General features: G+C 47.1%; 1 protein-coding gene across 1 annotated transcript in view; it reads left to right on the top strand.

Annotated features, from left to right (window-relative positions):
- The first annotated feature begins 3,613 nt into the window (after positions 1-3,613).
- Positions 3,614-15,376, top strand: part of LOC148477703 (alpha/beta hydrolase domain-containing protein 17C-like) — a 32,254-nt gene continuing 20,491 nt past the window's right edge. The window contains exons 1-2 of the mRNA XM_088456350.1: positions 3,614-4,104; positions 9,734-9,913. Of these exons, the coding sequence (XP_088312476.1) occupies positions 3,614-4,104; positions 9,734-9,913 (671 nt within the window). The remainder of the gene's footprint in view (positions 4,105-9,733; positions 9,914-15,376) is intronic.

Genomic DNA, 15,376 nt, shown 5'->3' on the forward strand with positions numbered 1-15,376 from the left:
GGATCCTGAGGTTTTACCTCGATTAGGGATCCATGGCAGAAGGAGAGATCCGAGGGGCGCCTCTGATTGCCCCGGATCTCCGAAGTTCGGGTGCCGAACCCGCTCATCTCTAAAAAAAAAAAAAAATCAATTAAAAAAATCACATGATTTAAGTAAAAAAACACATTTGCAGTCTCATAGGTAACACATTCATATATTTAAAAATAAATAGCAAGTAGGTCAGATAAACTGGTGATGCAAAAGGTATTTTAGAATCACATCTTATTTTGTGTGACATGTTGTTGTTTAGTGCAGTATTGTGTGGAATAAGATGCCAACGCTGGTCATATAATATGTGGCATTATACATATAAGTGCATTACGGTGTGGCATTTTGGGCAAAGGTGGTTGTCCTTTGCCCAAAGTGCCTCACAATAATGCACTTATATGTATGATGCCACACATTATATGCCCAGCATTGGCATCTTATTCCACACAATACTGCACTAAACAAAAACATGTCACACAACTAAGATGTGATTCCAAAATACACAAAGCTCCGCCCCTTTTTGGATGCACGCTCCTACGGCGCCTCAAATAGATAGACTTAAAAGTTGAGAGGTATGGCTGTCTGAGGAAGAGACATGTTGGCAGGAACAAGGAGAAGCCATCGATATCTGTGCACTTGCCTCACTGATGCTGCCCCATTGTATTATCAGTCAGGCAGCACGTTGTCAGACAGCGGGAGCTGGCATAGCAGCAACGAGAGGATTGAGGCAACTTTACACAACTTATACACTGGATCCCAGACAAGTAACCTCAGTGACTGGGTTTTATTCCCAATATAGCATGGATATTTATACATATTGCACTATTTTTATATTGTATACTGAAAACAAAATAAGGTATCGTGCATGACTTTGGCTTATTAGGCCAATAGATAGCACTTTCCTCTTTACCAACAGTATATTAATTGTCCCACATAAATTCTGCCATAGTATGTGATCTTCTACATGAGCAGCTTTGAATGTTATATGATGTATTTTGGCAATTTTCCAGTCTATATATTTAGTGGCCCTATTACATGTTGTTTCTGTTGTATAATTCCTTTGTACCATGTCCTTTGCAGCATTGACAAAATCGCCAAGGTGACCTGTCCTGTGCTCATCATACACGGCACTGATGACGAGATTGTGGGCTTCTCCCATGGACTGGCACTCTACGAACGCTGCCCACAGGCTGTGCGGCCACTCTGGGTGGTAGGAGGAGGTCACAATGACTTAGAGGAATACGAACAATACCTAGAGAGACTCCAGCATTTTATCTCTGAGGAGCTGCCCAATATCTGAAGATCCCTCCATCCTTCCCCAGTAATATCCAGCATCACAGGTACATGTGATTTCACTGATACACAACTGAAGGCTCTTACTGTAAGCCAGGGTTTCTCACACCAGCCATCAAGTGCCACCAACAGGTCATGTTTTATGGATTTCTTTAATCTTGCACAGGTGAGTTAATCAATTTTGCTGGGTCATTAATTATTCAGCCTTCTTCCACACATAGAAATCCTTAAAACATGACCTGTTGGGTAAACTTGAGGACTGAGGATCAGAACCACTGCTATAGAGTAATGCAGACGACGCATCTAAAGCCCTAATTCCCCGTTCTTCCTATCCGCAATCCATCGTTGGATTGGGGAAAAACAGCATGTGAAAAATCCCTGACCCCAATCATTTTTCAGTCGGGATCAGTGAATCGAGGATTTCTAACATGATAAATTTTCCCTAATTCCCCGACCCCACCGTTGGACAGAACGGGAAATTGGGGCGATACAGTGCAGATGTATGGTCCCCATAACACTGACTTTTTCCTGTGTCATGTTAATATAAGAGAAAATAGCACCAACTTCTATGAGCTGCCTGTGTGAATAAGAGCATCATTTAATCCGTCCCTGAGTGCAGCACTCGGCTCCTGTCACTGAGGGGAAGTTGGCACTCTTGGTGTCACCCCTCCGCACCCCCCCTTGTGTCGCCACTGTGTATAGTCAGTGACTGGATCGCAGCGTTTTCTTTAGAAACTACTGGATGTGAACATGCTGCTGTCTTTATGACGTTCTGGCATAAAGTACAGCAAAGTGGATCTGATAACCTGTGTATGCATTGTCTGACTAACGCGCCTATTACACTATATAGCTATAATTAAGGGTGATTGCTATAAGTGGGTGCTACTGCTATAGTTAATAAGCCATATAGATCATTCTAAGGCCCCCATTTACTAACGAGTTTTATCACCAAAACGAGTGATAAATTTGACAGTTGGGAGCTGATTGGCTGGAGCCCCATTTATCATACACAGTGAAATGTATCACTCGTTTTGGTGATAAAACTTGTTAGTAAATGGGGGCCTAAATTTGCTAAGGAGTAAAGTTGAATTGGTGTAATACAAATGACACTGACTCAGTACTGCGCTAACAATTACATGGAACATTTAATTAGTATGCCATGTGCCACTATTAGCAACAGCATACCTCCCAAGATGACCCTCTCCAGGAGGGACACAATGCTCTGGTCCTGGACTTCCCTGGTAATTTATGATTGGTGGAGGCTCCAGAGGTGGGGCTGCAGCACAGTCCAAAATTCAAATAGGGGAGTCACACCAACTGCCAGTGAGTCCCAGCCAGTGATGTTGGGCAGTGTGTGAAATCACAGTTGGTGAGGCTCCCCTATTTGAATTTTGAACTGTGCTGCAGACCCTCCTCTTACCAGGGAAGTCCAGGACCAGAGCATTGTCTCCCTCCTGGAGAGGGTCATGTTGGGAGGTATGCAACAGTGTATAATATTTGGAAGTGGGTGCAGGTGGGTGCCACCAGCGATTACCTGCAATTAGGGTTCCAAGCGCCGATGGGGAAATGAGGGGCGCAGGGAAGCCATAGTCTTTACATGTATGACAATAATTATAGGGGTGTTATTTATTACATGGTTGCAACATTTATTCTACATATAAACATTATGTACAACAGTTATAGAGGTGCCCAATACATATGTAATCTGGTAATATAACAATGATAGCTGTGTGCAGGGTGCTGAGGCAGCAGCCCTGTAGTGTCTGTGATGTCACCTCCATTGTAGTGTCTGTGATGTCACCTCCATTGTAGTGTCTGTGATGTCACCTCCATTGTAGTGTCTGTGATGTCACCTCCATTGACACATTACCTCATGTCTACTTGGATATCTCTCAGAGAGAGTAGTGGCTTTGCTGTGTGTGGAGTGGATTTTTTATTAGTGATCTTAGTATTAGTGTAGTTATTAGTGTTAAGTATTTTATTTTGACTTATATTTAGGATTAGTATTATAGTTAGGAGTAGGGTTCATAGTATTATATTATTTATTAGTATTAGTTTTATTGTAGTTATTAGTGTTAAGTATTTTATTTTGACTTACATTTAGGATTAGTTGCTATAGTTTTAGTGTAGTTATTAGTGTTAAGTATTTTATTTTGACTTATATTTAGGATTAGTATTATAGTTAGGATTAGGGTTATATTATCATTAGGAATAGTAGTATTAGATTAGTATTATATTATTATTAGGATTAGTATATTAGGACAGGGACCCACCACCACTGCTCTGCCAGAGGATGAGGAGGATATTCTCAGCCCTTTGCGGCAGCATAACCGCCAGATTGGCCTTTCATCCCCCGAAGCCTACGTACACTCTGCGGGAGATTGAGGCCTCTCCATCCCAAGACCTGGCACAGGATGAGCAGGTGGACCCCACAGTTTGCCTACCTCCCCTATGCAGCCTGCACCTGTCAGAGAAGGCTAACTGGCAGTACTCTCAGCGGGAGCTGGATATGATCGATGTGTTCCGCTGCACCACCAAGCGGGGAAACAGCCTGGGCTGCATGTATGTCCGCTGTGCCCCTGGGAGCCGGTACACGCTGCTCTTTTCTCACGTCAATGCCGCTGACCTAGGCCAGATGTGCAGCCGCTACATTGCCCTGGGCTCCAGCATAAAATGCAACATTTTCTCGTATGACTATTCTGGCTATGGTGTAAGCAGTGGCAAGCCGAGTGAGAAGAACATGTATGCGGACATAGAGGCTGCCTGGCACGCCCTGAGGACCCGGTATGTATAGATGGGGTATATGGGTCTCCTCCAGCCCTCACACTGCCTCTGCCTGATGCACTGCGAGTGTTGTATGGGTGAGCAGTATGTATGCGGGGGATATGCTACACTAGAGGCACATGTGTATAGTTACTAGGGGTGTGCACCGGCCACTTTTCGTGTTTTGGATCTGGATCTTTCTTCGTGTTTTGGATCTGGATTGGTTTTGCCAAAATCACCCTTCCGTGTTTTGGGTTCTGGGTTTGGGGTTTTGTGTTGTGGATCTGTATTTTTAAAAAAAAAGAGCATAAAAACAGCTAAAAACACAGAATTTGTGGGTTTTTCTGCTCCTATGCTATTATTAACCTCAATAACCTTCATTTCCACTCATTTCCAGTCTATTCTGAACACCTCACACCTCACAATATTGTTTTTAGTCCAAAAGGTTGCACCGAGGTAGCTGGATGACTATGCTAAGCGACACGAGTGGGCGGCACAAACACGTGGCCCATCTAGGAGTGATACTGCAGTGGCAGACAGGATGGCAGTTTGAAAAACTAGGCCCCAAACAGTACATACTGCAAAGAAAAAAAAGAGGCGCAAGATGGAATTGTCCTTGGGCCCTCCCACCCACCTCTATGTTGTATAAATAGGACATGCACACTTTAACAAACCAATCATTTCAGCGCCAGGGTCTGCCACAGGACTGTGGCTGAAATGATTGGTTCATTTGGGCCCCCACAAAACAAGCTGGCAATTAATGTGTCCCTGCACAAACTGGCTCTACGGAGGCAAGATGTCGTCCTCATCCACCGATTCCTTGGATAAAACAGGAAAAAGGGATTTAGGTGTCCCTGGACTGCTTACGGTCTTAGCCAAAGTTTCTGAACTTGACAGGAACTTTTTATGAACGCGCTGCAGGTGCCGTATAAGGGAGGATGTTCCTAGGTGGTTAACGTCCCTACCCCTACTTATTTCACCTTTACATATGGTACATATGGCAAGACAGTTGTTGTCCGGATTTGGATAGAAATATTGCCAGACCAAAGAGGTGGAATGTTTGGTCTTCTGCCCAGGCATGACCGTGATGGGCTTTTTCATCCCACGGACAACAACTGTCTCCCCCGGAGCCTGATTTAAACAAACCACATCACCATCAGAATCCTCCTCGCCAACTTCCTCCTCAGCCCCAGCTACACCAGTATCCTCATCCTTTTGTACTTCAACAGTGACATCTTCAGTTTGCATATCAGCAAGTGGACTGTGGGTGCTCCTTTCAGCACTTGCAGGGGGCGTGCAAATGGTGGAAAGAGCCACCTCTTCCCGTCCAGTGCTGGGAAGGTCAGGCATCGCAACCGCCACCACACTTGGACTCTCCTTGGGGATTTGTGATATCTTCTTAGAACGCACAGTTCTTCGCTGTGCTTTTGCCAGCTTAACTCGTTTGATTTTTTTAGCGGGAGGAGGGCTTCCATCGTCATGTGAAGCTGAACCACTAGTCATGAACATAGGGAAAGACCTTAGCCGTTCCTTGCCACTCCGTGTCGTAAATGGCATATTGGCAAGTTTACGTTTCTCTTCAGATGATTTAAATGTTTTTTTCAAGGTCATTTTCCTGAACTTTGTCATTTGTGATTGTATGTGCCCTCTACTATGACTTTGGGCATCGGCCTTGGCAGACGATGTTGATGGCATGTTATCGTCTATGTCATGACTAGTGGCAGCAGCTTCAGCACTAGGAGGAAGTGATTCTTGATCTTTCCCTATTTTATTTTTATCGGAGAAAGTTTGGTCCTCCATTTATGTTATATTGATATATACGTGCGGCTAAGGTGCACACAAACACAGAAAATAATTTTTTATTTTTGTTGGAGACTAGTGCACTTTGGCCCTCATTCAGAGCCGTACGCTCTGAGCAGAGCGCACGCTCTGAATGAGGGCCGGGCTCCATTTTCATGGAGCGTCCTCCTGGACGCTCGTATAGCTGTGGGTCACCACCCACAGGCTATACGAGCGTGCTTTGTGATGGCCGCGATGGTCGAGACCATCGCGACCATCGAAATTGCGAGCCGGAGCCTGCGGTTGAGGTTTTCAACCGCAAGCTCCGGAGTGATTTTGGCTCTATCAGAGCCAAAATCACTCCCACTGACATCACTAGTGATGTCAGTGGGCCGGCTTCTGACGGGAGGCGTTCCCGTGGAAACGCCCCCGTCAGGGAGGCACGCCCCCGGCACGCCCACCAAAGGGGGCGTGCTGTCAATCAACATTGACAGCACGCCCCCTTTGATCGGACACAACGAGCGAAGGACTTTCCTTCCCTCGTCGCGTCTGGCGCATGCGCACGACGGAGCTCCCTCCGTCGTGCGCATGCTCAGTGCATAACATCGACCCACTTGCGAGCGGACAGCCGTTCGCGAGTGGGTCTGAATCAGGCCCTTTGTGGGTTACACCACCCTTTAAGAAATGAGCCAGCCGGCCCTTTACTTATGGGACACAGGCACACGTTTGGAGCTGCTCCTTTGTTGATGCACGTGCAGCCACAGTGCATACAATTCACAAACACAGAAATTTTTTTTTTATTTTGTTTGGAGTGCCCTTTGGGGGTTACAGCACCCTTTAACGGACAAGCCAGCCGGCCTTTTACTTTTGGGACACAGGCGCACGCTTGGTGCTGCTTCTTTGTTGATGCACATGCAGCCACAGTGCACACAATTCACAAACACAGAAAAAAATGTTTTATTTTGTTTGGAGTGCCCTTTTGGGGTTACAGCACCCTTTAGCGGTCAATCCAGCCGGCCCTTTATTTATGGGACACAGGCGCACGCTTGGCACTACTTTGTTGATGCACGTGCGGCTACTGCGCACACAATTCACAAACACAGAAAATATTTTTTTATTTGGTTTGGAGTGTACTTTGGGGGTTACAGCACCCTTTAACGGTCAAGCCAGCCGGCCCTTTACTTATGACACAGGCGCATGCTTGCCACTACTTTGTTGATGCACGTGCGGCTACTGCGCACACAATTCACAAACACAAAAAATATATATTTTTTTGGTTGGAGTGTACTTTGGGGGTTACAGCACCCTTTAACGGACAAGCCAGCTGGCCCTTTACTAATGGGACACAGGCGCACGCTTTGCGCTGCTCCTTTGTTGATGCACGTGCAGCCACAGTGCACACAATTCACAAACACAGAAAAAATATTTTTTTTTTTAGCACTTGGGGGGAGCACCCCTGACGGACAGAGCACCCCCTGGACAACACTACAGCACCCCTTCACGACTGGAACACTGCACAGGACTTTGGAGTGGACACAGCCCCTATGGACAACTGACTGCACAACACAGCCCAGCCAGCCCCTATGGACTTTGAAGTAGTGGACACAGCCCCTATGGACAACAACAACAACACTACACTGCACTACACTACACTACACAGCCCAGCCAGCCCTAACTCCTACCCTCCCTCTTCACTGTCCACAGCCGAGTGAAAAAATGGCGCCGACACGGGTACCTTATATAGGATCCAAAACCCGCGAGACCCGGAAGGCGGGATGATGACGTTTTGCCTCGATTTCAGATCCGAGTCAGGCGGGAAAAGTCGAGCCTGACTCGGATCGGCCTCGGATCGGGGGGGTTCGGATTTCAGAAATCCGAACCTGCTCACCCCTAATAGTTACTACATGGAGTGAGTGTATATGCTGTGTATTGTGTATTTATACATTCCACTTACACATAAAATACTTATATAAATGTAATTGGTGTATTGGGGGTTGCTTATATAGAGACAGTGGGTATATTATTGATGGCATTATAGTGTCTTAGCCAAAGGGTGTAACTACTATAGAAGCAGAGGGTGACATTTTCCTCTGCTCTTCTGCCTAATGTGAAGCGCTATATGTATTGTATTGTAAGAAAATGTTCCATCATTGGGCTCCCCCCTTCTATCTAGCATAGGCAATAAGCAGCCTCACAGCTTATGTAGAACTACACATCCCAGCATGCCCTGCCACAGTTTTGCTATTTGGCCATGCTAAAACTGTTGCAAGGCATGATGGGATTTGTAGTTCAACAACAACTGGAGGGCCGCTTATTGCCCACCCCTAATCTAGCAGCATGAAGGGGTTATGGCTCAAATCCCCAGGATGCCTGTATTTGGTCTGTGAGTGGGTTTTGTGCAGCCCTGGTACAAGGTAAATACAGTCACAATAGGAAATCTATTGCCAGTAACACAATGTGTACAGGCCTGGAACTATACCACAAAATGTACTTTGCTACTTTTCCTGACTATTGTGATAAGATGTTGAGTTCACTTAGGGTTTGACACCATTTATAGGGTCTTCAGACAAATACACAGTACTGGTTTCCTCAGTGAGCAGACATTTATCATTATGTGAAAAATATGCCCAAAAGTAGCTGTGGCCGGGTTGTGGCTTCTGCCAAGCCCTGTATTACTGGGATGTTTTCCTCTCCTTGTCATATTATTTCACTAGTCATCAGTCTCACAATAATACTATAACTTGTTCCCACCTAATCCCAAGCAGACCCTGCCCCATTCTGTTTTCTGCCTCTGTATGTAAAACATGCTGCTGGCACCCAATGTTTGGGAGTTTTCCTCCCGATGTGAATGGACACACGCTGCCCCCAGCTCCTTAGATGTCCTTGCTTGCTGTAACTAGGTACATGTGTATTAAACTCCCCATCGCCTGATGAGTTTTCTCTCCTAACAGTGCAGGGTAAATCATCAATCATAATCATAATGACAGAGACTTGTATAAGGGGAGAGGAAGGTCAGCTTTATTTGATTTCAAACTAATTAAACTATTTAAATGTATAACTGAATTAACTAATAAAAGAAGAAAGACAGACAAAGCATGGTGGCGCAGAAAGAACGGCCCCACAATGCAACATCACCAACTGCATACTCACATCCATCTTCTAAATGGGAGGCGGGCAGCCAGCCCATTACCACGCCCAAGGTATCCACCTCCCACCCCAATGACACGACGTGAGGCCCACCTGGTTAGGTGGTTGCCGCTGACCCCAGTAGGGTAAAATCAGCCTAAGCCATGTATTGGAAGGGAGAGCGCCTAAAGCTCCAAAGACAGATGGCGACTGCTACCTTTCTTTCCCGCCAACAGTGGTTCCCAGCTAAGAACCGCACCGCCACCCTAATCTACAGCACCTTGACTTCTTCCAACTAACTCCTCAATAACTCCATTCCAATGCACCATCCATCCTTTAAAGAGGACATCACAGCCGACCAGAGAAATTTCTATAAAATGGCTGCCAAGCAGCTTACTCTGAAATAGCACTGACCCATCCTCTACCAATCCTATAGGCTAACCAAACCTAACCCCACCCCACAACACTACCTCACTAAACAACTAGACCCTTCTTGTCCAGAGGCCGACACCCACAGGCTCGGGTGTGTAATGAACTCCTTGCATATGAAATGCACTTCGTCCTACAACCTATGTAGTCTTGTATTGTTCCACACATATACTGTGTATCACTGGCAGGTTCTTATTAGTGACCCATTCACTTATCTAGTTCATATATAAAGCCTTTATATAGTAGTATCATGTAAGGAACTACATTAGAAGTGATGCAATTAGATTGTCCTACATTATCTGCTTTATCTGTACAGATACGGAGTCCCTGCAGAAAATATTATCCTGTATGGGCAGAGTATTGGGACTGTAGCTGCAGTTGACCTGGCCACCCGCTACAAATGTGCAGCAGTAATATTACACTCCCCGCTCATGTCAGGGGTGCGAGTTGCCTTTCCCAACATACGGAGGACCTACTGTTGGGATCCCTTCCCCAGGTAAGACAATGCTGTGTGTTTATCCTAAGCTGTGGGTTACCTCTGGAGTATAGTATGTGCTGGAAACAAGCACTGCAGGGGGCAGCTCACGTATAACTGAATCAGCCATGAAGTATGCTTTGTCAGACAGATACCAGCTGTGTAGGCCCAATCTGTCTGTATGCACTGAAATATTTCTTGCCACTATCCAAGGATAAGTGCGACATCACATAGTATTAATCAGGATTTCCATTCTAGTCCAGTGAGAAATTTGTTTTCCATTTACAGGATAATTCTCTAGCTAAAACCTCATCCCCAGAGCTTACTTTCTGGGGGCTGTCACCCTGTTTCTCCTGCCAGTCACCTAACACCCTGCATCTACCCCTCTCGCTGCTGCATGCTTTTATTGGTGAGCAATGTGCTGCCTGTCTGTATCTCCCAACTGTCCCGCATCCATGGGACAGTCCCATTTTTCTGGGACTATCTTGCTGTCCTACCTGTGGGCTGCAGTGGGAGGGAAGTTGGGGGGAGCAGAAATCACTGCTCCAGGCAAGATGAGGTAGAATAGATGCTGTGCATATGCACATGGCATCTATGCACTAATGTAGGGAGATCCTGGGGGTTGCCAAGCATCTTGGAGAGTAATAGTAATAGTGTAGATGATCTTTAGGAAGGACCTTTGAGATGTGATTATTATAATCTGCTATTTGTCATTTTGTGAATCATCTTTATAAGAATAGTTAAAGAAATCTGGCATTATTATATTATAAGGTTATTAAAAAAAGTTTTATTCCATTTAGTTGTGAAACAGGATGGATCACATGCACCACTCCTGTGCCCACTACCAGCTGTGCCACGTAGCTGAGACCAACACCGGACGCTGAGTGACAGGACCAGCACAGCTCAGGCAGCAGTCAGGCCCCTCGGCTGAGGAATAGGGTGACCCTTGTAACCAAGGCACGCTCTGGCTGGAGAGTGACCATATATAGCTATAATGAGTATAGCAGTCATCAGTAACATCACACTGCTACTAGCAGTACCACACGCCAGCAACACCTTCATTACATCTTACTGGCTACAATAAAATCCCATGAAGCTGTAAGTGAGAGTTTTTTATTTGCTTTTCAGGAATACAGCAGCCCAGTCTCACAGGCAGCAACACGTTATTTCCCCTCACACAACAACATTTATCAGCCAACCTGGTGCAGATGGAAATTACACATTCCTCTGGCATCTAATCTTTGCCATATATATCACGTAGTCTAATACACACTCTGAGCCTCATTCTAATTGCACACATCCGTGGTCACCTTTCTGTATGGCCGTGGCAGCCTGCTACTGCAAGTGTCCACCCGTCTATGCTGATTATCTGTCAGCATATTCTGCTAATTGTACCATTCTGCAATGGATGCTGAGTAATAGTTTAATAAGACTCTGCTACTTTCAGGAGGATAAACCATGGATTAAAGGATGAGTCAAAGTGGAGAATCCCTCTCTATAAGCTCATCCCTTCTAAAATATCTTTATAGTAGGACAGTGACCCATATATACAGATGTTTCCTCATACATCTAGCCTCCTTGTGCATTAAGCACAAAAGACGCTTGGCACTAGGAAGTCACACGGCGCTCACCCGTTATGTGTAACGTGACTTGTAGCGCACAGAGGATAAATGTATGTGGACACATCTGTATGTTGCTCCGGCAGCGCATGTGAGACAGAACACAATGAAAGTGTAGAAAAACGACATCTCCCATGCTGGCCTGACATTTATGGCTACAGTTAGATGGCGAATTGGTGGGGAGACCTGAAGATATTCATTCACAAACCCTTTTGCATGACTGTGCTCTAGTTTCAGGAGACCCAGAATACAGGAGAGAAAAGGGAACAGCCAGGGACAAAAAAAAGAGACCAAGATGGGGGGATGTGCAGGCAGTTCCTAGAGAGATGGGGCAGAGTGATGGATTCCTCCTGGGGAGATCTCCAGAGAGAAGAGGGGAGAAAAGAGAGTCCCCTTAAGCTGGGTACACACTGACAGATATATTGGCTGATCAATTGATCGGCCAATATATCTGCTGCGTGCCGGCCAGTTTGTACCCGCGATATGTCTGTGAACAACGTCGTTCACAGACATATCTCATTGGCTGTGCTGCACAGCCAATGCTCACAATTGTCTGCAGACCACCCGTACACACACAGCGGCAGCCTCGGAGAGGGGGGCTGGACGCGTCCAGACCCGCCCCCCGTCCGCAGGGACCCGTGGGCAGAAGCAGATGATGGCCTTTCAGTGTGTATGAACGACCATCATCTGCAGATACATCTGTAGAGTGTGTACCCACCTTTAGAAGAGACCAAAGACAGAGACAGAGTGGAATGCTTTGGTCCAGAGAAGGGAGAGATAAGAGGCAGCCTCGGTCTGCTGGAGCAGACTATGAAAAGAAAGGAAACAGCGACACATAGTGGTGAGGGCATACACTAATGTGCTCTCTAAGCTTGGAGCAGCATTAAGGAAAGGAGGAAGGCTCATAGGTGACGGAATTAGATTGGAGCATAATAGACATACGGGCAAATGGTGGGTATGGAAGAGAATATGGGGAAGGGTAAATCAGTAGCTGCCCCTCCCCATAGAGTGGGTGCCTATATAAGCAGGGGCAGAATAAAGCAAACCACATTGGAATTTGGGAATACACATGCAGATAGGTACAGCCAGGCTAATGAGGGGAACTGATGTTAGTATGTTGTAGAAATGCAGCAAGTGTGTGATAGTAACAATGGCGGTGATTCAATTAAGGATGGAATTACAAAGCTGCATGCAAGCAACTCTGCAATTCCTTCCTTGCTAATATGCAAATGCAACAGGAGGTGTTTGACACCCTCTGCTGCATTTGCGATCCCAGCTGCAACTGAGGTCGCAGGCTGGGATAACCATCGTGATCATCGGTCGTGATGGTGGACAGCACCAGCCGGCTGAGTAGACTTTAGCTTACTCAGACTGGCCAGCTTGTGAGGCCAGGTAACTGCATCTGTGGATGCAGATCCTGGCCCTGGAACTCCCGGAAAACGGGGATGCCGCGCCCCTGTTTCCGGGAACACCGGCCATCCCCGCCCCTGCATCGCCCCGTAAATGCTTCCGCATTTACAATCAGGTAGAGGCAATCACGTAGGACCTGTTCTGCACATGTGCAGAATGAGTTCAGCACACGTGCAGATTCCTGATAATCGGGAATCTGCGTTTAGCTTTGCACACAATGCTAAATCAGGCCCAATGTTTTTGAGGCTGGGGCTGTGTGTGTATGTGTGAGCAAGTGTAGCATACAGTACGTGTTGTGAGTTGCAAGCATCCATCACAGCTTGATACCTCTACAAAGGTGAATGGAGGATGATTTATCACTGGTATAACTTGGAGATGTTTGAGGGAAAGTAGTCAGAAATGAAACACCCAGAGTCTCATAGGTAGGTGGTAGCTGCAGAGCACAGGAGAGAGTCAGATAAGGAATGACAGCATTGTCTCACAGCCATACGCCGGTATAAGTGTGTGTTATATATGTATATGGGCATAGGTATGTATACATATATGTATAATACCCAGAGTCACAGAGGTAGGTTGTAGCTGCAAAGCACAGAAGAGATCACGTAAGGAATGGCAGCATTGTCTCACAGCCATACGCAGATATAAGTGTGTGCATTATATATTATATATGTATATGGGCATAGGTATGTATACATATATGTATAACAGCCAGAGTCCTAGAGGTAGGTTGTAGCTGCAAAGCACAGAAGAGATCACATAAGGAATGGCAGCATTGTCTCAGAGCCATACACAATGTTAGCATTATATATTATATATGTATATGGGCATAGGTATGTATACATATATGTATAACAGCCAGAGTCACAGAGGTAGGTTGCAGCTGCAGAGGATAGGAGAGGTCAGATAAGGAATGGCAACATTGTCTCAAAGCCATACACATATATAAGTGTGTGCATTATATATTTTCCACTTCGGGGTCCATAGGGTATCCACAGGATACCTTGCGGTATAGGTGTGACGTCAGTCGCAGGGCACCAAAGAGTTAAGCTTTCAGCCTCCCAGAATGCACTAGGTCCCCCTCCTATACCCCGCCCCCGAGCCAAGGCTCAGTTTAGTTTGGTGCCCGGCCGGAGTCGGGTGCACCTGTTGGAGTGGGCGCTAGAAGAGCCCCTGAAGCTTTTTCTTCATGCAGCTGTGGCTGCACATCTGGATGAACAGCATGGACAGTCAGTCCTGACGTCCATGCTGTCTTCCCTACACCCCGCCGGTACCAGAACGCCGTTACTGATCCGGGGATGCTGGTGGGCATCTGGGGTCACAGCTAGCGGTGACCCCAGATGTTCCGGACCATGGCCGGATTCAAGGGGGACAGAGGTAAGCAGCGGGGTCCCACGGTGGGTCCCCGCTGATCACATGGTCCTTAGTCCCCAGGCAGGGGGCTCCCTGGGGACTGGCTGCAGCGTGGAGCCAGGCGACCAACCTGCGCTTCCACTACCCCCTGGGACAGCGGACCGCAGCAGAGCGGTAGCGCTGCAGCGTCCCAGGGGTTAAATGCATGCCAGGGGAGCGCACCTTCCCTGTCTCACAGCAGGCGCCTCCCCCGCTGCACACAGCCCTCTCTGCACTGTGCTGACTGGCCCTGTGTCAGCGCTCCTCCCTCAGGCCAGCCTTCTCTCTGCTCCTCGGCGGCCATCTTTTCTGAAGCATGGTGAACGCTGCTGGAAGCCTGCATTGGAAGCATCGTGGTCTTGGTCCCCCCGCATACCTCTCCTCCGCTGTGGTCAGGTCTGTGTATGCAGCGCTGCGTCCTACCAGGCCCTGTGTCTGTGTAGTTGAGTGATCAGTGCTGTTAGTGCAGGAATTGATTTTCGTTGCATTGTATGTGACTGTGCTAGCGCTGCTGCCTGTAACTTTTCTTTTCAAGACTGTCAGCTTTATTACTGTCCCTGTTCTTTCTGCTAAGCCCTTGCGGTGCGGTCCTGCAGGGTGGTCTCTTGCCTATTTAATATATAATTGGTGAGAGGGGTCACATACGTGGTGCCATCATGTCTGAAAGTGATTTTCCCCTCCGGCTACAGTGTACCTCGTGTAAAGTACCGTTAGCGGAGGGGGAGGGTAGCGCGGAGGGCCTTTGCCGGCAGTGTTTGTCCATGGCGCGGCCTCTTACGGTTACAGCACCGGTACAGGAGCCGCCCTGGGCTTGTTTCGCTCAGGCGCTAACAGCTTTAGTGGGCCAGTTAGCTCCGCAGCCCGCATTTACTCCGATGGGTTTGTCCCTGCAGTCTGTGGTGTCGTCACCCATGCAGGGTTTCCCACGACAATTGGTGGTACCCCACAGTCTCCCTATTTCCCTGCTCCCGGTTTCTCAGGAGCCAGCGTGGGTTAACTCCCTGACGAGTTCTGTACAGCACTTGTCGGATGTGTTGCAAGGGGAGTCTGTGATGCGGCCTCATAA

Source organism: Taudactylus pleione, unplaced genomic scaffold (genome assembly GCF_031769625.1).
Source record: "Taudactylus pleione unplaced genomic scaffold, aTauple2 ptg000699l, whole genome shotgun sequence".
Lineage (NCBI taxonomy): Eukaryota > Metazoa > Chordata > Amphibia > Anura > Myobatrachidae > Taudactylus > Taudactylus pleione.